We start from the raw sequence: 25639 nt of genomic DNA on the forward strand, positions 1-25639 counted from the left end.
CCCTGAAGACAAAAATTTGAAGCTCGGTTGGCCAACAATTGGATCGTGTGTACGAGGCTTAAGACCCCATACACACTATGAGATTTTCTGCAGATTTTTGTCTTCAGATTTACCAAAACCATGTAGTGCAAGGGCCTGCCTGATTGCATACAAATAGAAACTCTAATGCCGCGTACACACAATCATTTTTCGGGTTGTAAAAAGACGATGCTTTTCAGACTCTAGAAAAAACAAAGTTTTTTTAAACCTGATCATTAAAACGGCCTTGCCTACACACGATCGTGAACAAAAAAATGCTCTAGCAAAGCGCGGTGACGTACAACACGTACGACGGCACTATAAAGGGGAAGTTCCATTCGGATGGCGCCACCCTTGGGTCTGCTTTAGCTGATTTCGTGTTAGTAAAAGACGATTCGCGCTTTTCTGTCTGTTACAGCGTGATAAATGTGCTATCTCCATTGTGAACGCTAGTTTTACCAGAACGAGCGCTCCCGTCTCATAACCATTTTTTACAACCCGAAAAACGACAACGTTAAAAACTTTGTGAAAAAAATAGAGCATGTTCGAATTTTTTTTTGCCCGTTTTTCAGCCCCCGAAAAATGCTCTGAAGCCCACACACGATCGTTTTTAATGACATAAAAAAAAAAAAAATGTTTACAACCCAAAAAATGATCGTGTGTACGCGGGCATAAGGGCTCTTTCACACGTGAACGGATGAAAAAGGGACATACATTGATCCCTATGAGATTGCGGGTGTCAGAGGATGAACATCCACTGACACCCGATCTCACCCGGCTCCGCAATCCTCCGATTCTGTAGACGGGAGGAAAACCCTGTAAGCGTACATTCATTATTATATATGTTGAAGCATGGAGCAAAGAATCAATTGGAGAACTTTTGGATTGTAATTGAGCACCTGTGTCACCACCAGTATTTGGAATTGGATTCCTCTGTGTAGAAGATAATTAACCAATTTTACGCCACATTTGAAGATTTGTCATTCTGAATGAACATTTGAGGTTTTTTATGCTTTGCACAGAATTCTTGGCACTTTAATTGAAAATATTGTATCTGTATACCTTACTTGGCACTTTTTATTGAATAATATAAATTTATGAATGCAAGTTTACAGCTTTACATGTATATATGGATGAATTTTATTTTTTTCACTTATAGCACTTTATTCTCATCAGTGTATGAGCACTACATGATTTTGATTATTTGAATACGTGTTTGTTTGAGTATATTCACAACGCAACACAATTGTTTTGATTGTTATGTCATTCTTATTTGTATTACCCAATCACTTATTGAATTATGTTCTTATTTATCAATTCAATATTGGTTTTATGCACTTATTTAGGTTTGTTTATAAAAAAATATATATTTTGTGTTGTAGACCCTCTGGTGGGCATTAATTTCACATTGTTATTTATTAACAGTTCAGGAAAATTCCCCCGATAAGAGAACAAAATTACCTCATATCTTTAAACAATACTGAAATGTATTATTTGCAATATAATTATTTTAATACATAGTATTTTTAAATGCACCTTTTTTCCTCTCGATTAAAACATGATTAAAAAAAAATGCAATTGTGTTTGCTGCTAAACAGTATAAACTGTTTGGACATGTCACTGAACAGCTTTGATGAATGTGCTAGAGCTTGGCCTTGCTGACAGCAGTTCCCGGTTCTGGATATCTGTCAATTAGACGCTGTGCCTCTCTTCGTCCGGACATTAACGCACCATGAGTAGTAGAGTAAAAGTTTCTTTCTGTGGCTTCTCCAGCAAAAAGGACCTGTAAAGGCTAAGGAAAACAGAAACACGTTTCATTTGATTTTTTTCTACTAACTTACATAGTTAGTCAGGTTGAAAAAAGTCCATCTAATTCAACCAAAAAAATAAAATAAAAAAAATGCAATCCCATATACACATTCCCTCAGCCACAGTTGATCCAGAGGAAGGTGAAAAACCCCAGCAGAGTATGATCCAATTCCTTCCTGATCCCCCGAGAGGCAATTGGATATTCCCTGGATCAACTTTACCTATAAATGTTAGTACTCAGTTATATTATGTACATTTAGGAAAGAATCCAAACCTTTCTTAAAGCAATCTACTGAGCTGGCCAGAACCACCTCTGGAGGGAGTCTGTTCCACATTTTCACAGCTCTTACTGTGAAGAAACCTTTCCGTATTCTGAGATTAAATACTTTTTTCTCAAGACGTAAAGAGTGCCCCCTTGTCCTCTGTGATGACTTTAGGCTGGGTTTACACCACTGCGAATTGGACGCGGGTTCCAAGTCTTCAATTGCCCAATTTTTAAGCATAAGGGACTTATTGTGGAACAAATGAAAGCAAAAGACCCCATGGATTTAAAAAGTAAAAAAAAAAAAAAAAAAAAAAGGATTCAACCCTTAATAACTTAGCTACTTTATTTGCTACACTTATAGCTAGATTCAGAAAGAGTTAGACCGGCTTATCTACAGATAAGCCGACCTAACTCAGAATCTGCGCCGACCTATGTTTAAGTGTATTCTCAAACAGAGATACGCTTAAACATATCTAAGATACGACGGCTTGCGCCGTCCTATCTTAGGTTGCAATATTTCTGCTGGCCGCTAGGTGGCGCTTCCATTGCGGTTGGCGTAGAATATGCAAATCACTAGATACGCCTATTCACAAACGTAGGCCCGGCCCCCGCGGTACATTTACGCCGTAAATGCCGTAGGCCGCCTAAAGTTAGAGCTAGGCCCTAGGTGGCCTAGCCAATGTTAAGTATGGCCGCCGTTCCCGCGTCGATTTTTACGTCGTTTGCGTAAGTCGTCTGTGAATAGGGATTTACGTTGTTTACGTCCACGTCGAAATCAATAGGCCCATGCGGCGTACTTAGCCGCAATGCACACTGGGAAGTGTAGGCGCCCGGCGCATGCGCAGTTACAAATAAAACGTCAGGTCAAGCTCCATTAACATAAAACACGCCCCCTTAGAGAAATTTGAATTAGGCGCCCTTACGCCCGCCCACTTTAGGCTACGCCGCCGTAACTTAGCAGGTAAGTACATTGTGAATCATGTACTTGCCTCGCTAACTTACGGCGGCGTAGCCTTAAATGCCCTAAGCTACGCCGCCGCAAAGTTGCGGCAATGTATGTGAATCTACCTATTAATGTCTTACCTTTGCGGCATTCAAATCTTTGGGTAAAGGCTCTGCAAGATTGTCAATATCACTTCCAGAACTACCCACGGCCACATAGCTGTAAGAGCCATAAGTGTAAGGATGGCTGTGCCACTTGCTTCGCATAATACTTATGGGTGGGGGTAGCTCAGGGTTCCCTATAGAGTTAGAGAAAGGGAAAAGATACATGTAGGTCAAGTATACATGTGCAGCACAGCTTAAAGAGTATAGCAATCAGAATGGTGTAATGTACAACACAGCGTATACTGTACAGGGGTCAGGAGTATATGATCTGTAAGAGAGAATACAGAAAGCAGTGGGCAAGTATTTAACCTAGTGTCCCTTACATTATTGATAAGTAAAAGAAAAAGAAAAAAGTCAGCAGAGGCAAAAAAAAAATCACCTGTGCAAGTGGGGAAAATGGTTAGTGTTAATGGTCAGTATAGGGGGAAAAAATAAAAAAATCCCTGATCTCAGTGGTAAATGGAAGAAAAAAAAAATGCATTGAGGTTAGTGGGAGAACACAAGGCCACATAAGTGGTCAATGAGAAGAATAAAGAAAAGATATTGTTGCCAGTGCTTTGTGGGACCAATTCCTTTATATAATAAAAACCTGGTCTTAGCGGTTGGCCGATGAAAACTATCCATTTATTAGAACTCATAACAATAGCTTCTTCAATAACAGAACCCCCTGTCCCCTTTTCCCTGCTATGTGTGTTTTGTCTTGCTATATGTTTAGTTGCTAGAAAATGTACACCACCTATTACTGTTATTTTTTGATTGGCGTGACGGAGTTATTACATTGTAAATAAAAGTGAAATCATAATTGTGGGTACAGAGCGTAGATCCTTGAGAAACTCAGTAAGCTGTCTGCCTGTATCTCCCATATGGGCAGGCAGTTACTGAAATGCAGGAAAAATATATTAACTACAACAGCGCTCAACAGCGTCCTTGCAGTTCAATGAGAATTACAAGCCGTCAACTGCAATGGCTGATGGCACTTGTAGTCTATTCATTCACAGGAAACTAAGCGAATGACACAGCTGTGTGGGGGGAGCTCCATGCAGTTTTCAAATTGTGACAGCTGGTGCGAAAAGAGGAACCCCCACCCACTTTCACAGAGAGGGCAATGCTGGCGGTGGGAGGAGGGTGCGTAGGAGCATGTTAAACCCCTAATATGGGTGTAAAACGTAACATGCTCCTAGAGGTGAACTTATCCTTTAAAATCTGCCCCTTTGTCATTCCTTAAGGATTTAAGGCTTACTTATAACGGGTAAAAATACTAGTAATCTTTACCTGTGAACTGTCTCAGAAGGGAGGTCATTGTGGACAGGACTTCTTCATCCGATAAGCTCTCCATATATTCAGACTCCTCGCCAGCTATGAAACCACAAAGAACATGACCGGGCCTGGTGACAAAAATCACAATCCGATTTAAACAAATCCATCTTGCCTCAATGACAAAATCCTAATGAATAAAATGTATTTTTATGTCATTAAATAAGATTTATGGCCACCAAGAGCCATGTCTCACTTACTGTTCTGGTGGTTCCAGTACCACAAATCCAGATAATTTTTTCATCCAGTTTTTCTTTAAGTCTTTCTGAGGTTCTGTAAAAGGGGAAGAACCTTCCCATACCAGCTGAATATATGTGGAGTTTGGCTCCCAGAAGGGTTTTTCAAATTCTAGCAAGATCTTATTATTGGTCCCAAATCCCAATTTCTTTATTGCCTGTATCTTACTTGGAGGCAAGGGGGGGCTAAGGAAATCATTTGCATGTTTTTTTAGGAATCCTGAAATTATAAATCACAAGAAGGTTTTTTTGTTTAATCTTCCATAATGGTCCATCATCACACTGACTGTTCAAAGAATATTTCATTTTTTTCCCTCTCTTCGCATATTAAAAAGGTACATTCAAATCCAAAAAGGAAAGTGTAACACTAAAATATGCACGTAGGGGTTAAGGTACTAAAGGCCAATCGGCTATGCACGTTTCAAGAGCAGTTGCACTCTGCAAATTCAGTTACACTAATTTTCCCCAGAGCTTACTAAATGTGGTAAAGTTTTGCTGATTTCAATCATCCAATCATGTGCAAGCAGAAATGCTCTTTTTTATTTTCCCTGCACCCGATTGGGTATTCTTTGCAAATTGAACTTTACAACATTTACTATGGAAAAGGAGTGCAACTCACACTTGCAATGTGCACATTCTATTTACCTTTATTACACTCCGCAGCCTACCCTATCCATCTCTTTCACATCCAGTTATTGCTGTCAGGGCCGGACTGGGAGTAAAAACCAGCCCTGGAAAACATTTCATACCAGCCCCATAGCATTATTATACCAGCCCAACATCATAACGTCATTATTTTCTTGTTCATAAAAGAGAAAACCATACATTTTAAAGAAACATTTAAAGAGCGTATTATATAAAGATAAGACAGATATGAAAGCACATAGGGCTAGGGATATATATATATATATATGTACAGGACGCCATGGCTGGGTCCTGGAAGGACGTTATATTTCCCCTCTGTTTGGACTGTGGTGCCTTTAAGGGAACGGAAAGGGTTAATGCACCTGTCCAAGGAAGGAGTTTAAAGCAGACAGGAAGTGCAGGTGAGAGTGGAGGAGTGTAGGAGAGTCTGTGCATGGTGAATGGTGGACAAGGAAAGCTGTGGAAGCTATGAAAAGCTGTGAAAGGACTTGGCAGTGTGTTGCCTGAAAGCCTGCTACTGAAGGACTTACCTGCAAGGACTATTTAACTGCGATAGCAGTTCTGAGCTGTACAAGTCGGTGAGACTGTTATTTCCTTTGTTTTTGCTGCTGCTAAGCCATTTAAGTTTAATAAACCTTAGTTTTGATTTAAAAAGCCTGTGTCCTGCGATCAAGCTGGTCCCCCAAACATTACACTGGTGGAGAATGCGGGCAGGACAGAATAACAGGCATAAGAAGAGAAAAAAAAAAAAACTTTTTTTCTTTTTGCATTGGACTTTATATTGAACTGACATTTAAAGAGACAGTACATTGAGTTTATGTCCTGGGTTAAAGCTGCACAAACATTGAAAGTTGAAGCAATGGAGGAGCTAATTAAACAGCTGACCTTGGCTAACATGCAAGCGCAGACTCGCAATGAGGAAGCTAATCAGCGCTTAGCAGCCCAGCTGGAGGCACAACAAACTTACCACAAAGAGGCGCTGGCTCTGCAGCAAGAAAATACTCGCCTGTTGGCGGCCCAGCAAGCGACGCAGCAAGGGGTTATGCAGGCTCAGGTGACGGCTTTAAAGGAAGCAGTGCAGCAGCTGTCTCAGGTTCGGGAACAAGCGGCTGTTGCCCCTGGCAACCAGGTGACTGTGAGGGCAAGCCATTTTCTACAGAAATTATCCCTGAGCGATGATGTAGAGGCATTTCTTGCTACATTTGAGAGGACAGCGGAGAGAGAAGGATGGTCTCAGGACCAGTGGGCCGGCCTCATTGCTCCTTTTCTCACTGGAGATCCTCAAAAAGCCTACTTTGACCTGCCACCAGATGATGCTAAAGACTATCAAAAGTTAAAGGCAGAAATTCTGGCTCGTCTGGGGGTGACTACGGCCGTTCGGGCCCAACGTGTACACCAATGGAAATATCGTCCAGATCGGCCACCCCGGTCTCAAATGCATGACCTGGTGCAACTAGTAAAAAAATGGCTGCAGCCTGAGGTGTTGTCTGGCCCCCAAATTGTGGAGCGGGTCGTGCTGGACCGATACCTGAGGTCCCTGCCAGATGACCTCCAACGGTGGGTCAGCCATGGAGACCCCAAAACAGCAAACCTCCTTGTTGAGATGGTGGAACGATATACAGTGGTGGAGGACCTGCTCGGACCTACCAAGCGCATAGGGCCTAGTCTGCCACGGCCTGTTCGACCAACTGCTGCCCTTCGAAAGGATGTTCCAAGGAGCCCTGGGACAAACACCCCGGAAGGCCAAGAGACACTCCCGGTACCTTTGCAGCGTTCTGTTCCTGTTCGGAGAGGAGGGGATGTACAATGTTGGCGATGTCATTCCTGGGGTCATACCCGGGCACACTGCCCACTGCAAGAGGAGCCCATGGAATGCGGGGTTCTTCGGAGGGGGTCCTTTTGTGCCCACAAAGTGTGCACCACACACCTCGACCTGGATGAGGAAAAGTTTGAGTGTGAAGTCCAAGTGAACCACCTCCCTGCCCGGGCTTTGTTGGACTCTGGAAGCATGGTAACCCTGGTTCATCCTAGAGTGATTGGGAAGATCGGTCCGGTAAGAAAAACTTTACGGGTGGTATGCATTCACGGGGACACTAGAGAGTACCCGCTCATCACGTTGTCTATCTCCTCAGCATGTGGCACTGTTACTCAAGAGGTGGGGGTGATAAAGAACTTGGTGCATGATGTTATAATAGGACGAGACTGTCCATTGTTTACAAAACTGTGGGAACAAGGAGAACAGTTCAGAGACTGGGGAGAAACTAGCCCCCCTGTTCCTGCGGCTGAGAGGGATAACCCTGAACTGCCAAACGTTAATGTGGACCCAGATGGGGAAAATGCTAATGATTGGGTTAATGGTGATGAAAGTAGTGTTGATACTATTGAGGATGTCAAGATATGTGGTCCACAGACCTACCAAAACACTAAGGGGGAGGAGCCTTTCCCACTTCAGGTAATGCTGGGGGAAGAGGATGAGGAAGTGGCCTCTACCCCTGCGCTGCCGGATTTGGGTGTTCCCCATGGGGCATTTGGGACTGCTCAGATGCAGGACCCCACTTTTGCCCATGCACGGGAACAAGTGGTAGTAGTAAATGGGGTTCCCCAAGAGCCAGGTGCGAATGAGAGGTGGCCACACTTTGCAATATATAATGAATTGCTGTATCGGGTTACCAAGGAGAGAGAAAATGTGGTAGAGCAATTGTTGGTACCCCAACAATATAGACGAAAGGTTCTGGACCTGGCCCATAACGATGTGTTAGGGGGACACCTGGGAGTTGAAAAAACGGAGGCACGGATCACCGACCGGTTTTACTGGCCAGGTCTGAAAGCAGAGGTAAAGAGATACTGTACCTCTTGTCCGACCTGTCAGTTGACCGCTCCGGTGACTCATTTTCGGAGCCCTTTGGTCCCTCTGCCCATAATTGAGGTCCCATTCGAGAGGATAGCCATGGATATAGTGGGTCCCTTGGTAAAGTCAGCTCGAGGTCACTCTTACATATTGGTGATTCTTGACTATGCCACCCGATATCCTGAGGCGCTACCCCTGCGGAATACCTCCTCAAAGGCCATTGCCCGGGAATTATTCCAGATGTTTACACGGACTGGTTTCCCCAAGGAAATACTCACAGACCAGGGTACCCCGTTTATGTCAAGGGTTATGGCCGATGTGTGTAAGCTGTTCCGGATTAAACAGCTACGCACATCGGTCTACCATCCCCAAACGGACGGGTTGGTGGAACGCTTTAATAAGACCCTTAAATCTATGCTCAAGAAAGTGGTACAAAGGGATGGGAAAGATTGGGACTGCCTGTTACCAGCTCTCCTGTTTGCTATCCGGGAAGTGCCCCAGGCCTCCACGGGTTTTTCGCCCTTTGAGTTGGTATATGGGCGGAGACCTCGCGGACTTCTTGACGTGGTTAAAGAGGAGTGGGAAAGTGAACCTGTTCAGCATAAGAGTGTCCTGGAATATGTCTCCCAAATGCAGGAAAGGATCCAAACCGTGATGCCGCTAGTCAAAGAGCATTTGCAAAAAGCCCAGGAGGCTCAACGACGGGTCTATAACAGGGCTGCTAAAATAAGGCACTTCCAAGTGGGGGATCGAGTAGCGGTGCTAATTCCCACTGTGGAAAGTAAGTTCTTAGCCAGGTGGCAAGGACCCTTTGAAGTTGTGGAAAAAGTGGGAGAGGTCAATTATAGAGTCCACCAGCCAGGCAAGAGGAAACCGTATCAGATATATCATGTCAACTTGTTAAAGCCCTGGACAGACAGGGAACCGGTGACCTCCCTGGCTAGTGCAAGGCTTGAGCCACAGGTTGGGGTGGAGAGTGTCCAAGTAGCAAATACCCTATCTAAATACCAAAGTCAGCAGGCAAAGGAGTTCTTGCAGAGAAATAAAGAGAAGTTTTCAGACTTGCCGGGGCTAACTAGTATCATAGAGCATGATATTATCACGGAACCTGGAGTCAAAGTTTTTGTCAGGCCCTACCGCATCCCAGAGGCTCAAAGGAAGGCCGTTTCAGAGGAAGTAAAGAAGATGCTGGACCTGGGGATCATTGAGGAATCGCAGAGTGAGTGGTCGAGCCCGATTGTGTTGGTACCAAAGCCCAACGGGACTCTGCGATTCTGCAATGATTTCCGGAAGCTTAATGAAGTTTCACGGTTTGATGCCTACCCCATGCCCCGGGTAGATGAACTTATTGAGAGACTAGGTCCAGCTAGGTATATCACAACATTAGACCTTACCAAGGGGTATTGGCAAATCCCATTAACTAAGGCTGCTAAAAAGAAAACTGCTTTTTCTACTCCAGAGGGGAGTTTTCAGTACAAAAGAATGCCTTTTGGACTGCAAACTGCTCCAGCCACGTTCCAGCGAGCAATGGATAGGATTTTACGACCTCATCGGGAGTATGCCTCAGTGTACTTGGACGACATAGTCATTTTTAGCAGAGACTGGGAGTCACACTTGCCCAAAGTCCAGGCAGTACTGGACTCTCTCTGGAAAGAGGGGTTTACAATAAACCCTGAAAAATGTGCTTTGGGAATGGAGGAGGTGAAATACCTGGGCTATATTGTGGGTAGAGGGGTGGTGAAACCTCAGGTCAGCAAGGTAGAGGCTATAAAGAGTTGGCCCCGCCCCCTCACAAAAAAGCAGGTACGTGCATTCCTGGGCATGGTGGGATACTACAGGAGGTTCGTACCCAACTTTGCCACATTGGCGGCTCCATTGACCGATCTGACTAAGGGTCGGAAATCGGTCATGGTGGAGTGGAATGCAGACGCTGAGAAGGCTTTTTTGGTGCTCAAGTCAGCACTGTGCCAACACCCTGTCTTGATAGCGCCCAATTTTTCAGAAGAGTTTGTTGTCCAAACTGATGCTTCCGATGTAGGATTGGGAGCTGTATTATCACAGGTTGTTCATGGTGAGGAGCACCCAGTAGTCTTCCTCAGTAGGAAGTTGACACCAGCGGAGAAAAACTACGCTATTATTGAAAGAGAGTGTCTGGCCATTAAGTGGGCTCTGGAGTCCCTCAGATATTACCTCTTGGGGAGGAAATTTAGGTTAGTTTCTGATCATGCCCCTTTAACGTGGCTGAGGCAAGGTAAAGGGACTAATGCCAGGATTACCAGGTGGTTCCTGGCGCTCCAAGAGTTTAAGTTTATAGTGGAGCATAGGCCCGGGAGACTGCATCAAAATGCAGATGCCCTCTCCCGAGTCCATTGTTTTAGCTCCACTGTTGCCTCCACCTCCTTGGCGTTGGGGCACAGGGGGGGGATATGTACAGGACGCCATGGCTGGGTCCTGGAAGGACGTTATATTTCCCCTCTGTTTGGACTGTGGTGCCTTTAAGGGAACGGAAAGGGTTAATGCACCTGTCCAAGGAAGGAGTTTAAAGCAGACAGGAAGTGCAGGTGAGAGTGGAGGAGTGTAGGAGAGTCTGTGCATGGTGAATGGTGGACAAGGAAAGCTGTGGAAGCTATGAAAAGCTGTGAAAGGACTTGGCAGTGTGTTGCCTGAAAGCCTGCTACTGAAGGACTTACCTGCAAGGACTATTTAACTGCGATAGCAGTTCTGAGCTGTACAAGTCGGTGAGACTGTTATTTCCTTTGTTTTTGCTGCTGCTAAGCCATTTAAGTTTAATAAACCTTAGTTTTGATTTAAAAAGCCTGTGTCCTGCGATCAAGCTGGTCCCCCAAACATTACACTATATATATATATATATATATATATATATATATATATATATATATTACAGTGGAACCTCGGATTATGAGCATAATCCATTCCAGGAGAAGACGGTGACAGCAGGGGACTGGGTGACACAGGGGACTGGGTGACACAGGGGACTGGGTGACAGAGGGCTGGGTGACAGAGGGGGACTGGGTGACAGAGGGCTGGGTGACAGAGGGCTGGGTGACAGAGGGGACTGGGTGGCACAGAGGACTGGGTGACAGGGGGCTGGGTGACAGCAGGGGGCTGGGTGACACAGGGGGCTGGGTGACACAGGGGGCTGGGTGACAGCAGGGGACTGAGTGACACAGGGGGCTGGGTGACACAGGGGACTGGGTGACACAGGGGACTGAGTGACACAGGGGACTGGGTGACACAGGGCTGGGTGACACAGGGGACTGGGTGACATGTACGACTTACGTAAACCACGTATATTAATGAGCCGGGCGCAAGTACGTTCGTGAATCGGCGTATCTCACTCATTTGCATATTCAAATCGGAAATCAATGGGAGCGCCCCTTGCGGCCAGCGTAAATATGCGCCCACGTTACGACGGCGTAGGAAACTTACGTTGGTCGGATGAAGCCTATTTACAGGCGTATCTTGCTTTCAGAGTCAGGCGCATAGATACAACGGTGCATATGTGCACTTACGCGGCGTAACTCGAGATACGTCGGCATAAGTGCTACGTGAATCCGGGCCTTTGTCTCTATACCCTGTAAACAGTAATTTCAGCAAAACATTTTTTTTTATTTACAACTCCTTTAAGTATGGTGGTGGGAGCATCATGGTCTGGGGCTGTATGAGTGCTGTTGGCACTGGGAAGCTACAGTTCATTTAGGAAACCATGAATGCCAACATGTACTGTGACATATTGAAGCAGAGCATTATCCTCTCCCTTCGGAGACTGGGTTGCAGGGCAGTATTCCAACATGATAACTACCCCAAACACACCTCCAAGATGACCACTGCCTTGCTAAAGAAGCTGAGGGCAAAGGTGATCGACTGGCCAAGCATATCTCCAGACTTAAACCTTATTGAGCATCTGTGGGCCATCCTCATACGGAAGGTTCGGGAGAGCAAGGTCTCTAACATCCACCAGCTCCATGATGTCATCATGGAGGAGTGGAAGAGCACTCCAGTGACAACCTGTGAAGCTCTGGCGAACTCCATGCCCAAGAGGGTTAAGACAGTGCTGGAAAAATAGGATTTTTGTACTCACTGTAAAATCCTTTACTCTGAAGTTCATGGACAGACACAGCAGCATAATCTTGTCAGTAGTGTATTAGCCTTAGAAGAGGACTAGGCAGAAACATGTTAATGTGTTAAAACAACATCAAAACTGTACAGTACCGCCCAGGTGGGCGGTCCCTCTGAGTACAACCCCCTGCATGCAGCAGCTCAGTTCGTCAAAAAAGCAGTACAAACATAAAAAAGGAGGGGTGGGTGCTGTGTCCGTCCATGAACTTCAGAGAAAAGGATTTTACGGTGAGTACAAAAATTCTATTTTCTCTTTCGTTCATGGACGGACACAGCAGCATAATCTTGACAGTAGGCACGTCCCCAAGCAATGTAAAAAAAACAAGGGGTGGGAACAGCAACCAAATAAACTTCACCCCAAAAACAACCAGAGCTCCTCAACGGAGGAGTTACAACCCTAAACAACCGCCTGCAAAACCTGTCGGATCCACCTAGAAATGGTGGCCGACGAGAATGCCAGACCTTTTCTGGGACCAGACACCGACACGAACAGTGAGTCCGACTTCCGGAAGGGAGAGAGGAAAGCAGGGCAAACCCTCAGTCGACCTCCCAGGGGAAAATTCCAGCCATACCACCTTACCTGAGCAAGGGGCCACTACTTACCCATCCTGCGACCACCGGCTGGAGGTATCCCAGACAGAACCAACGTCCGCTAAACGGAAAACGGCATGGCTGTCGGCCAGACACACTGTGACAAAGCCATAAAGGCCGGTCATATGTGTGCCCTAGAACAAGATGTTCCCCGGCCACCCCTGGAGCAATGAGGCCTGTCGTGGACGACCCAGAGCTGAGCTCGTTGGCCGAACATGGGGGGACTACAAGAGTCAAGACCCAGCCTGTCACCCAGTCGGCAGTTGATAGAAGAATCTCAGGATCCAAAAATGCAGGAACAAAACAATAAAAAGCGAAAAAAAAAAAATCCCCAAAAAATCTCCAGAGTACAGGGATTCCAGAGTGCCTGTCCTCTCCTGTCGTTAGGCAGAAAAAAACTGAGGCTGTTAGCACAGGGTGTGGGTTATACCCGGGGAACCACGCCCCCTAGGAGGAGCTGCACTGAAGAAAAGTTTTTAACACTTTAAGTGCTGTGTTTCTGCCTAACCTCTCCTGGAAGGAAGCGGATATAACCCTAAGGTCAAAGGCTGCTGTGTCCGTCCATGAACGGAAGAGAAAAAGGAGGGCTCCCGGCCTACGGAGCGACTCCTTAACTTTTTGAATCAACGGAGCACTGTGCTCTCACCCCAAATGTCATTTTAATAATGTCATCCAGCGAGGTTCCAAATGCCCCTAACCCTGGAAGGGCAATCCAGAGCCTTCTTGGACGTCTGGTCCGCAGACCAGCATTTCAGTCAAATCATGTGGCGTAGCACCACTGCAGATACTGATGGCTCTGGACATCCAGGGAGCTGTGTTTAAGGCAGCATTGCAGGCATACTTAAGGCCATGCACCAACTGGTCCGCTATTATGCAGACCTGGGAAGCCTGTTGCTATTCAAATCATGGTGCAGCAAATCTTTGCCCATTAAGGAAGAGTCAGTGACGCCAGGGTCGTGGTCAACAGTGACCGCAATGCTGACCCCAATACCATGAACAAGGACCGTGCCACCGCCTCGGTCCTCCCGTCTGCAGGGTCCTTAAAAAACAGGGGTCCCTTCCACCGGAATCGTGGTATTTCCTTGAATACCGGGGGGGGGGGGCCACATTGGGAGGGGCCTTTTTACCCACCTTGCACCCACACACCGCTTCTACCCTGGCAATAGGGGACTCCAGGACCACGACAAGGCGTCCCTAGGCACCCCAGGTACAGGGGCACCGGTTGTCACCACAGGGATGTCTGGGGAGAAACGCCAGCTTCTGAAGCCATACAAACTCACACTTGCCTGACACCCATAGGGACCAAGGCAAGGTACAAACGGTCTACCCTCCTAACTGCTAGACTGAGGTCCCCCCAGAGGACTCACCGCTCTGATCCAGGTGCTGCACAGTGCCGCCGTCCGCTCTCTCTATATACCCTATATCCTGTGTGGCTGTGGTGTATTCCTGTGCCTGAGGTGTTCTGCGCTGTTCGTGCCATTCAGAAGGGACATTTTCACCGCTAGAGGCAAAAACTAAACCAGGACTACAAGAAAATGGCCGCCAGCTGCCCCTGTAAATAAAGCACGCAGACTACAAGAAAAAGGCCGCCGCTATACAGCATTAAGACAAGCGTGGCTACAAGAAAATGGTGCTGGGTGCCGCCAAAATGGCCACCGAATGTTTTCCTGAGGGAAGGAGAAAAAAGGCTGTGAACACGCTGGGCCCCCCATGGCACCAGACAACACCTCACATGGAGAGCGGACCCTGGACACCCCGCAGCCCCCAGCCAAGACATGGAGCCCCACCCCCAGAGGACCCCCCGATTAGTACACAGCAGGCCCAGCCACCACAGAGCATGGGGAGGAGGGAAAGGACAGGAAGAGAAGGAAGGGTGAGAGACCCCCTAGTAAACTTCCCCAGGAATACCCAACTGTTCCAACCTGCCAAAACATGTGGAACATTACTTACCCGTCCTGCGAGGACTGCTGGACGCATTCCGGACAGACCCACCACCCAAGAAGTACAGGGGTAGCTGTCGGCCACGGCACACTGACACGGACAGTAGTAACGCGGTCATATGTGTGCCCCGGAGCATATAGCTCACCGGCCACCCCTGGAGCAACGGGGCATGTCGTGGCCGACCCAGCGCGTAGCTAAAGGATCTAGGATATCCAACCTTTTAGCCAGTTGATAGTAGGGGTGCAACGGATCGAAAAACTCACGGATCGGATCGATCCTCGGATCAGGAGTCACGGATCGGATCATTTTTCGGATCAGCAAAAAATAAAAAAAAAAGACTAATCTTGTTACACCCAACAGAGTTTTAGATTCAGTTATTTTCAACACAAAATATAGTTTACATGTTAAATTTTAAAAGCCGCAGCAAACCTTACATGTTTGAAAATCAGAGGTGTTCTGTCACATTAGCAAACATGTAAGGTTTGCTGCGGCTTTTAAAATTTAACATGTAAACAGTATATACGTATGTGAGATTTTATATAAATATACACAGTTTTTTTTTTTTTTTGCAAATTTGTAAACTTAATTTTCTTTTAAAAAAATTGCCCAAAACCTTTTATGGCTTCATTTCAAGCTCTATAACTGCTCCTGGGCTACATCACTGACCTGTGCCATCCTTCCTATCCACCTGGTCTGTTTGCAGGAGAAGTTTAATCAGTGTGCAGGCAGATTGCATGGAGTGTGCGTCACAGTGTATTTTACAGTGGAAGCCAAGGCACCGGAATGAAGACACATGTCAGCAGAGATGATTCCCAGAGCGCGCCAAGTAAGCCAGCCAATCCGGGCAGCTCATCACGCGGGCCAATCAGGTGCAGAGACCGGACATCCCATCCAACCAATCACAGCCGATCTGTGATTGGTTGGGGTGGAGCAAGAAGCTCCGGAGCTAGGCCGAAGCCGGGGACTTTCCTACGGCCGAGGCTCCGGAGCGCTCCGCGGATCGCCTAGTGTGCCGATCCGAACGGGGTGACCCGTTCGGATCACGGATCGGTGACGATCCGTTGCACCCCTAGTTGATAGTAGATCTCAGGATCAAAAAAGTAGAAAAAAGTAAAACATCTCCAAGACCAATGGCCCCAATAGGGAGCCAGGCCCTTCTCCTATGCTAGGAAGAAAAAAAAACTGAGCTGCTGCATGCAGGGAGAGGGGACCGTCCACCTGGGCAGTACTGTACAGTTTTGATGTTGTTTTAACATGTTTCTGCCTAGTCCTCTCTTAATAGAAGGCTAATACTCTACTGTCAAGATTATGCTGCTGTGTCCGTCCATGAACGAAAGAGAAATAATGGTGGTCGCACAAAATATTGACACTTTGGGCCCAAATTGGACATTTTTACTTAGGGGTATACCCATTTTTGTTGCCAGCGGTTTAGACATTAATGGCTGTGTGTTGAGTTATTTTGAGGGGACAGCAAATTTACACCATTATACAAGCTGTACACTCGCTACTTTACAGTGTAATTTCTTCAGTGTTGTCATATGAAAAGATATAATAAAATATAAAAAAAAATATGTGAGGGGTGTACTTACTTTTGTGAAATACTATATATACTGTAGACTAACAGTCTTTAGATAGTGTCTGCATTATTTGTTTTTAAGGCTTTGTTTCCTTGATATTTACCTGGTGGTCAAGCAAATAACACTTCCTGTCATTGGGTGGCAACACTCACTCAAGGGACAAGGACAATGCATTTCTGGCAGGATCAGCAGGTCTTATTTTTACTTGCTAAAAAAAATTCTTAGCCTGGAAATAAAAAACAAATGCAGCCACCAATGCTAAGAACTGTTTAACTGCAATGTACTGTACATTTAATGGTTTTGGGTTTAACTATATTTTAATGAAAATGCATTAAACAGAAATATCACGTGTATAGTCTTTTTGTAGGGTGCCAACTGTGTAAGATATATTGCAGCATAGTTGTAGTAATCTGCACCAGCATTTGGCACACTGTAATATAATGAATGTTACCTAATGGGACAGTGACAATTACATGATCTGCCACAAATGTGTCTCCATCCTCACACTGCACTTGCACCGGGTACACACGGAAGTCATTGCCCTGGAAGGAGCCATCCCAGGAAATTCTCTTAACAGCTTTGTTCAGTGTTACAGTGTCATTTGGAATATTTGCTTTAATCCGATTCACAAGACTTTCGAAGCCCCTGTAATTACAAAAAAAAAAAGTTTCAAGTGTGAAAATATGCCAAATTATATTTGTTAACCAGCTTTCCCAACTATGACAATGTCTTTATCCTTGTCATAAATTTAAAGTGGAGCTCCACCCTATAGTATAGTATATATAATCGGAACCCTCCCCCTTCCGGTGTCACATTTGACACCTTTCAGCGGGAAGGGGGGTGCAGATATTTTCACCCACTTCCAGGAGTTCTCTCTGCGGGGAATCTGCAAGGAGTACGTCACTTCCCACTCCTGTCCGCTGTGTTCTGGGACACACTCGGCTCCCAGAACACAACGGGGACCAGTGAGGACGACGCTGCGCGTCTCGCACATGCGCTGTAGGGAATCGGGCAGTGAGCGCCGGAGCGCTTCACTGCCTGATTTCCTCACCAAGGATGGCGGTGGGGGCAACAGAGTGACGAGCGATCGCTCGTCCTCTGCTGCCAACGTCGCTGGACTCCAGGACGGGTAAGTGCCCTAATATTAAATGTCAGCAGCTGCAGTATTTGTAGCTGCTGGCTTTTAATATTTTTTTTCCGGCGGAGATCCGCTTCTAGAGCATTTGTAAGAAAAAAAAAATATATTTTTATATATTCGTCAGTTGTTGCTCAAAATGTTTGGGGGGGCACAAACTGAAAAAAAAACATCAATTGCTGCCACTGTGCCATCAATTGCCGCCACCGTGCCCATCAATTGCCGCCACCGTGCCCATCAACTGTGGCCACCGTGCCCTTAAACTGCCGCCAGCCTTGCACATCAACTGCCGCCGCCGTGCCCATCAACTGCCGCCACCATGCCCATCAAGTGCCGCCACCGCGCCCATCAACTGCCGCCACCGTGCATACCCCACCCGCCCACTACTTACCTTGTCTTGGTGGGGCAGCAGATCACGGCGATGTCCTCCACGCGCCTCGATCTCTTCTCCCGCCCTCTCTTCCTGTCCTCTGCTATAATTGGACACCTGATAGGTGGCGTCACATTATAGTGCCTGATGTTTCAGCCAATCAGGTGGCAGGTAACACAGACCCGAGCACCTGATTGGCTGAGAGGTGGTTAAGTTCACCTTTTTGGACGCCTATTACAGCCTAAGGCTCTAATCAGGTGCTTATATAATAATAAAAAAAAAAAAAATCTGTAATTCAGGTGCCCGGCGCCTGATATATTCATGCAATGCATGAATCTATCTATGGTGATAGACAGGTGGGAGGAGAGAGGGGGCGGAGTCCGTGCGCACCGCCACTGATATTTGTAGTAAAATGTAGTGTGCTCATAACATATACTGTATATAAATAATTTCTGCATAGATTGCATTAGGATAAAAAACCTTCTGCCTTTACAACTTTAAACTGATACTGCATTGTTTGTGTACTTACTTAGGAAAGGTGCAATCCAATCCTAGAAACATTGTATACTCTCCATAGGGACAAAGAGCCACATGGTCCATTGTATGGGTTCCGCTTACACAGCACTCAATGTTAAGAAATGACCTTAAAACTGCCATATTATGCTCATATGTGTCCTTATCCCATTCCTTTGAGCCGCGAAAAATCTCTTGGCGTAAGAAACTTCCCACGCTGGCATCTGGACTGCAGGTATCTTTTGTGAAATTCCGAGCATTCTCCAGCCACTCAAAGTACAAACTTGTTAGATTCATCACTAATGGCGGACTGATTTTCTTTCCAGAGCTGGTATAGAGAACAGGGATTTCAGGAGGGTGGCCTCCCGCATCCATTTTCTGGTTCTCCTCAAGCAGGGCATCAGGACCTAAAAGATTATACTGGGCTGACAGCTGGAAAACTGGGTTCTCGGGGGATGGTCCATGAATCCACTGTGCACCGATCTCGACCAGGCCCTTTGCTTAAAAGTAAAAAAAAAAAAAAAAAAAAAAATTTATGTAAAAATGTTTGACCTATGTCTTTTAAAAACATTTAAACTGCAGCACAAGCAAATACATATTAAGTTCCCAGGATGCCGTGCTCCAAAACATTTTTCTATAATGGTGAACGAACGCTTAAAGGGAAGCTGGAGGGAGCAGCCAAGAGGCTGGCTATTTTTTTTCCTTGGATTTGGTACATATACACACACACTAAGGGCCCTTTCACACGGGGCGGATCAGTAATGATCCTCCTCCGTGTGTCCGTAAGCTCAGCGGGGATTGCTCCGTAGATCCCCGCTGAGCCGTCAGATGACAGGGCGGTCTCCACACACTGTGCAGGGACCGCCCTGTCTTTTCTCCGCTCTCCCCTAAGGGGGGGATCGGATGAACACGGACCGTGTTCATCCGATCCGCAGACGGAAGAATGTATGTCCCTTTTTCATCCGCAAACGGATGGATGAAAAAGCGGGCATACGGTCCGCACGTCTGAAAGGGCCCTAAGGGTTTTCATCTTCCTTGCTTTCAGTTTAACCATGCAATATACAGTGCCTTGCGAAAGTATTCGGCCCCCTTGAACTTTGCGACCTTTTGCCACATTTCAGGCTTCAAACATAAAGATATAAAACTGTAATTTTTTTTGAAGAATCAACAACAAGTGGGACACAATCATGAAGTGGAACGAAATTTATTGGATATTTCAAACTTTAAAAAAAAATAAAAAAACTGAAAAATTGGGCGTGCAAAATTATTCAGCCCCCTTAAGTTAATACTTTGTAGCGCCACCTTTTGCTGCGATTACAGCTGTAAGTCGCTTGGGGTATGTCTCTATCAGTTTTGCACATCGAGAGACTGAAATTTTTGCCCATTCCCCCTTGCAAAACAGCTCGAGCTCAGTGAGGTTGGATGGAGAGTGTTTGTGAACAGCAGTTTTCAGTTCTTTCCACAGATTCTCGATTGGATTCAGGTCTGGACTTTGACTTGGCCATTCGAACACCTGGATACGTTTATTTGTGAACCATTCCATTGTAGATTTTGCTTTATGTTTTGGATCATTGTCTTATTGGAAGACAAATCTCCATCCCAGTCTCAGGTCTTTTGCAGACTCCATCAGGTTTTCTTCCAGAATGATCCTGTATTTGGCTCCATCCATCTTCCCATAAATTGTAACCATCTTCCCTGTCCCTGCTGAAGAAAAGCAGGCACAAACCATGATGCTGCCACCACCATGTTTCACAGTGGGGATGGTGTGTTCAGGGTGATGAGCTGTGTTGCTTTTACGCCACACATAACGTTTTGCATTGTTGCCAAAAAGTTTGATTTTGGTTTTATCTGACCAGAGCACCTTCTTCCACATGTTTGGTGTGTCTCCCAGGTGGCTTGTGGCAAACTTTAAACGACACTTTTTATAGATATCTTTAAGAAATGTCTTTCTTCTTGCCACTCTCCCATAAAGGCCAGATTTGTGCAGTATACAGGGACTGATTGTTGTCCTATGGACAGAGTCTCCCACCTCAGCTGTAGATCTCTGCAGTTCATCCAGAGTGATCATGGGCCTCTTGGCTCCATCTCTGATCAGTCTTCTCCTTGTATGAGCTGAACGTTTAGAGGGACGGCCAGGTCTTCGTAGATTTGCAGTGGTCTGATACTCCTTCCATTTCAATATTATCGCTTGCACAGTGCTCCTTGGGATGTTTAAAGCTTGGGAAATCTTTTTGTATCCAAATCCAGCTTTAAACTTCTCCACAACAGTATCTCGGACCTGCCTGGTGTGTTCCTTGTTCTTCATGATGCTCTCTGCGCTTTAAACGGACCTCTGAGACTATCACAGTGCAGGTGCATTTATACAGAGACTTGATTACACACAGGTGGATTCTATTTATCATCAGTCATTTAGGTCAACATTGGATCGTTCAGAGATCCTCACTGAACTTCTGGAGAGAGTTTGCTGCACTGAAAGTAAAGGGGCTGAATCATTTTGCACGCCCAATTTTTCAGTTTTTTTTTTAGGTTGGAATATCCAATAAATTTCGTTCTACTTCATGATTGTGTCGCACTTGTTGTTGATTCTTCAAAAAAAATTACAGTTTTATATCTTTATGTTTGAAGCCTGAAATGTGGCAAAAGGTCGCAAAGTTCAAGGGGGCCGAATACTTTCGCAAGGCACTGTACATACACACACAGGGCTTTTTTTCTCAAAAAAATAGGTGCAGGAACTCCCCCCCTTCTGAGTTACCCTTCTTTTCTGCACTTCAGAAAGGCTTCAGAGTTCAAGCATGATTCAGGAAGCCAAAATAACCTTTGCTGCGGAAAACTCAGCCTGAAGTACGGGCCCCCCTCCTCCTTCCCCCGCCGCCGGGCCATTCACAAAGTACAGATCAGCAAGGCTTCACTGACGGTTTCCCTGAGCCGAGATGGCTAAATCGGCTCGAGTGAAGACACCGCTGGATTAGTGGACAGGTAAGTGTCCTAATATTAAAAGTCAGCAACTACAGTATTTGTAGAGCTGCACTATTTTGGCTAAAATGAGAATCTGGATATTTTTGCTTAGAATAAAGATCACGATTCTCATGGTGTAACATCTTTCACATTATACAAAAAATATTGGGCCAACTTTACTGTTTATTCATTAACTGGTTCCGGATCGGCTCACACAGATATACTGCGGCAGAATGGCTCTCCTGGGCGAGATCCCGTACAAATACAGCTTTGCCCAGGAGAGCCACGGCAGGGAATCCGATGCGCATGAACGGCGGGCGCGATCGCCACCGGCCACGCACGATCGCCTGCATGAGCGGGAGCACGGGGGTTTGTGTGTGTAAGCACACAAATACCCGTGCTGTCTGAGGAGAGAAGGACAGATCGTGTCTTTCTACAAAGTAGAAAACATGAGCTGTCATCTCCTATAGAGAGTCCCCTTCCCCCCACAGTTAGAACACACAATAGGGAACACAATTAACCCCTTGATCGCCCCCTAGTGTGCCAATGACATTTACACAGTAATCTTCCATCTGCAAAATCGGATGTTTGCGGAGGCGTACGATTACAGGTGTCAGCGGATGTTTATCTGCTGACACCCGCAATGTCATTGGGACCAATGTATGTCCCTTTTTCATCCGCAAACGGATGGATGAAAAAGCAGACATACGGTCCGCACGTGTGAAAGGGGCCTAACCGTTTACCACCAAATGACGGTCAAATTTGTCCTGAAAAAATAAATAAATAAAAACACAACAAGGCATAATTCACTTGGCTGTACAACGTGGTTGTGATGAGATGTAAAAAGGAATTCGACCAGCGCAATCAAACCCTATAAAAAGCAACTCAACACTAAAGGCCCGTACACACGACCGTATAATCCGACGGGAATTGTGTGATGATAGGATGTTGTTGGATAATCCGACTGTTTGTATGCTCCATCGGACATGTGTTGTCTGATTTTCCGCCAACAAATGTGTGTTGTCGGATTATACGATCGTGTGTACACAAAAATCCAAAGTACAAACACGCATGCTCAGAAGCAATGCTAACGATAACACAACATTAGCAGAAAAGTTACAGAAAATGTGGCGCTAAAGAGCTGAAAACCCACGTAGTTTCATGTTTGTTGGCCGACAATTCTTTGCCGTTTGTATGCAATACAAATTCATGGCCAACACCCTTCAGACAAAAGTCCGAGGCTTTGTCCGCAGAAAGTCCAATCGTGTGTACGAGGCTTAAGGGTCAAATTATAAAATACCAATAAAAAACATGATAGAAGGCAGTGCAGCACTAAAACATATGAACATATGTAAAACAAATAAAATAAAGTTTATCGGCAGCAGAACACACGAGCGCCAAGAGAGAGTGTCCAAAAAGTGCTTCTATGTATGATCATAAAGGGGAATCGTGCCAAGCATCCATCACTAAAGATGCTAGCAGCTCACCTCAATGAGTGGACTCCTGAATGAACAGATAGGTCACAAGAGCTTTCCCCTTTAGGGGTATTTGATGCTGTGTCAATGATAACAATTTCCATTGAGTGTATATGTGCAATGAACTGCGCTGACAGGAAGGATCCCTCGCTCTGCAATCTTCTGAGTGTAATGAACAGGAGCTTCCTGCTAAGGCTGGGTTCACACTACGGTTTTCCCGTCCGTCAGCCGCATACGATTTATATGGAAAACCGTATGCGGCTGAAACGGACGGGAACGTATGGAACCGCACACATGTGCGTTTTCCATTAACATTAATGTTAAAGGAAAACGTATGCGTTTGCCATACTGTTTTAAAAACGACCGCAAAACCGTGGTTGAACACGGTTTTGCGGACGTTTAAAAAACGTTTTGCCAGCAAATCGTACGCACCCGGATGCATCTGAGTGCATACGATTTGCAATGCATTCTCTATCTATACGTTTTCCCGTCCGGGCCCGTACGTTTTCAATACTGAAATCGTATGCGGCTGACGGACGGGAAAACCGTAGTGTGAACCCAGCCTAACATGTTTGTTATTTAAAAAAAAAAAAGTTTGCCTTTAGGGCCCTTTCACACTGGGGCGTTTTTCATGCGGTACAGCGCTAAAAATAGCGCTGCTATACCGCATGAAAAATCATGCCCTGCAGTGTTCAATGTGAAAGCCCGAAGGCTTTCACATTGAAGCGGTGCACTAGCAGGAGCGCACCAAAAGTCCTGCTAGCCGCATCTTTACTGCGGCATAGGAGCGGTGTGTTCACCGCTCCTATACCGCGCCTTCCCATTGAAATCAATGGGAAAGCGCGGTAATACCGCCCGCAAAACCTCACCGCTAGCGCCCGAATATCGCGGTAAATACGACGGTATAGCCGCGCTACAAATAGCGCGGCTATACCGTCACCGCGGCTCCACGCTGCAATGTGAAAGCAGCCTTAGTGTTCCTTTAATTCATTTTAATGGCCAGAATAAATGATGTGAATAATTCACATCTGGAATAGATGTGTCACAGATGTTAGGAGTACGATTGTTTCTTATTTGTTTATGTTGTAAAGTTCTCACATATTTATCTATGAACTATTATTGGAGTGATATGATGTCTAATAAAGGCTATGCAGTAATGCTCTTTTTATACTTCTTTTTTAATTATTTATACTTAATAAAATAAAAAAAAATATGTATTTTATATACATTGTGAGTGTGGTCCATTCCTGAGATTTGCACCTATCTTTTCTGTGTTTTGATATATATTAGTCTCGTGTAGTTTTCATATATAGTAGTCTTGTGTAGTTTTTATATATAGTAGTCTTGTGTAGTTTTTGTATATAGTGGTCTTGTGTAGTTTTTACATATATAGTGGTCTTGTGTCGTTTTTACATATATAGTGGTCTTGTGTCGTTTTTATATATATAGTGGTCTTGTGTAGTTTTTATATATATATATATATATATATATATATATATATAGTGGTCTTGTGTCGTTTTTATATATATAGTGGTCTTGTGTTGTTATTATATATATAGTGGTCTTGTGTAGTTTTTATATATATAGTGGTCTTGTGTCGTTTTTATATATAGTGGTCTTGTCTAGTTATATAATATATATAGTAGCCTTGTGTGTTTTTTATATATTATAGCCTCATATAGTTTTGATATATAGTAGTCTTGTGTCTCTTTTATATGTAGTACTCTTGTGTAGTTTTCATATACAGTGGTCTCATGTAAGTTTGATATATAGTAGTCTCATGTATTTTTCATATATCGTAGTCTCATGTAGGTTTGATATATAGTAGTCTCATGTAGTTTTCATATATCAGCAGTACAGGTGATTTTCAGAAAACTGGTGTAAAGAGATTCCAGTTCATAGAATAGGTTTGTATTCTCTGACTCTGCCTAGTATCTGGAGTGTCAGCGCTGCCCTCTAGTGGACACTGTATGTTAGTGCTCCCCCTGCTATAGCGTAATACACAGTAGGAGGATAGCCTCCTGTGTGAGGAAATAGTCCTCTAGCAGTGTGACCCGTATTACCAAAGCTCTGCGTCTGTATGCGTCCTCCGGTCCTCCCTGTAGCCTCCAGGATCCTAATGTTACGAAAGCCATTCTGGTAGAGCTTCTCGGCAGCTCCGATCCCGGAAATGCCCGAACCTATGATGAGAATAGCAGGGTTCTTGCGACCCATCGCCTCCTCCAGTTCTGACCCCAGAGACTGCTGATTGGGCTGGACGGAGAAGAAGACGAGGAGGGGGAGGAGCCTGCTGATTGGCATGTTGGACGATCCTGGGGGTGAGAGTGCGAAGTGCGGAGATACCTGAGAGCGCCGAGTTTCCTCAGAGGGCGAAGTGCGGAGTTACCTCAGTGAAGAGCGGGAAGAAGGAGCTCGGACTTGTGTGCTCCTCACACGAGTCCAGACTGAGAACACTGGGATTGCACAACACTGAGTATTCCTAGCTGGGCATTCTTCCAAATCTCACTCTTCCAAGTTCCAATGTTTAATGTTTCCACATTTCTGGCCCAGAACATTAATGTATCAATAAGCAGGGTTATCTGGGGACTCTACAGCCTATCAGAGACAACACTTTATAAAAACATAATTTCTCTTATCGTCTATGGACAGACACAGCCTTCTCAAGTCTTGACAAGTCGGTTATGTTCTTGTTCATAGGAG

The 25639-nt window shown here is 45.3% G+C and overlaps 1 protein-coding gene across 1 annotated transcript; it reads right to left on the minus strand.

Moving 5' to 3' along the window:
* Nucleotides 1-1483: 1483 nt before the first annotated feature.
* PAOX (polyamine oxidase) lies at nucleotides 1484-25398 on the minus strand. Its single transcript, XM_040320769.1, has 7 exons — nucleotides 25003-25398; nucleotides 18526-19009; nucleotides 16943-17136; nucleotides 4714-4969; nucleotides 4472-4584; nucleotides 3176-3333; nucleotides 1484-1810 (listed from the first exon to the last, which is right to left on the minus strand). The coding sequence occupies exons 1-7, from the start codon at nucleotides 25238-25240 to the stop codon at nucleotides 1661-1663; spliced, it is 1593 nt and encodes a 530-aa protein (XP_040176703.1). The 5' UTR covers nucleotides 25241-25398; the 3' UTR covers nucleotides 1484-1660.
* Nucleotides 25399-25639: the final 241 nt, after the last annotated feature.

This window comes from Rana temporaria, chromosome 8 (genome assembly GCF_905171775.1).
Source record: "Rana temporaria chromosome 8, aRanTem1.1, whole genome shotgun sequence".
Lineage (NCBI taxonomy): Eukaryota > Metazoa > Chordata > Amphibia > Anura > Ranidae > Rana > Rana temporaria.

Excerpts from the sequence above, each read along its gene's own strand:
- PAOX (XM_040320769.1), bottom strand. The coding sequence starts at position 25,240 with ATGCCAATCAGCAGGCTCCTCCCCCTCCTCGTCTTCTTCTCCGTCCAG. Across the intron at positions 19,010-25,002 it reads CATACAGACGCAGAGCTTTG|CAAAGGGCCTGGTCGAGATC; the intron begins GTAATACGGGTC and ends TTTACTTTTAAG. Across the intron at positions 1,811-3,175 it reads AAGATTTGAATGCCGCAAAG|CCTTTACAGGTCCTTTTTGC; the intron begins GTAAGACATTAA and ends TGTTTTCCTTAG.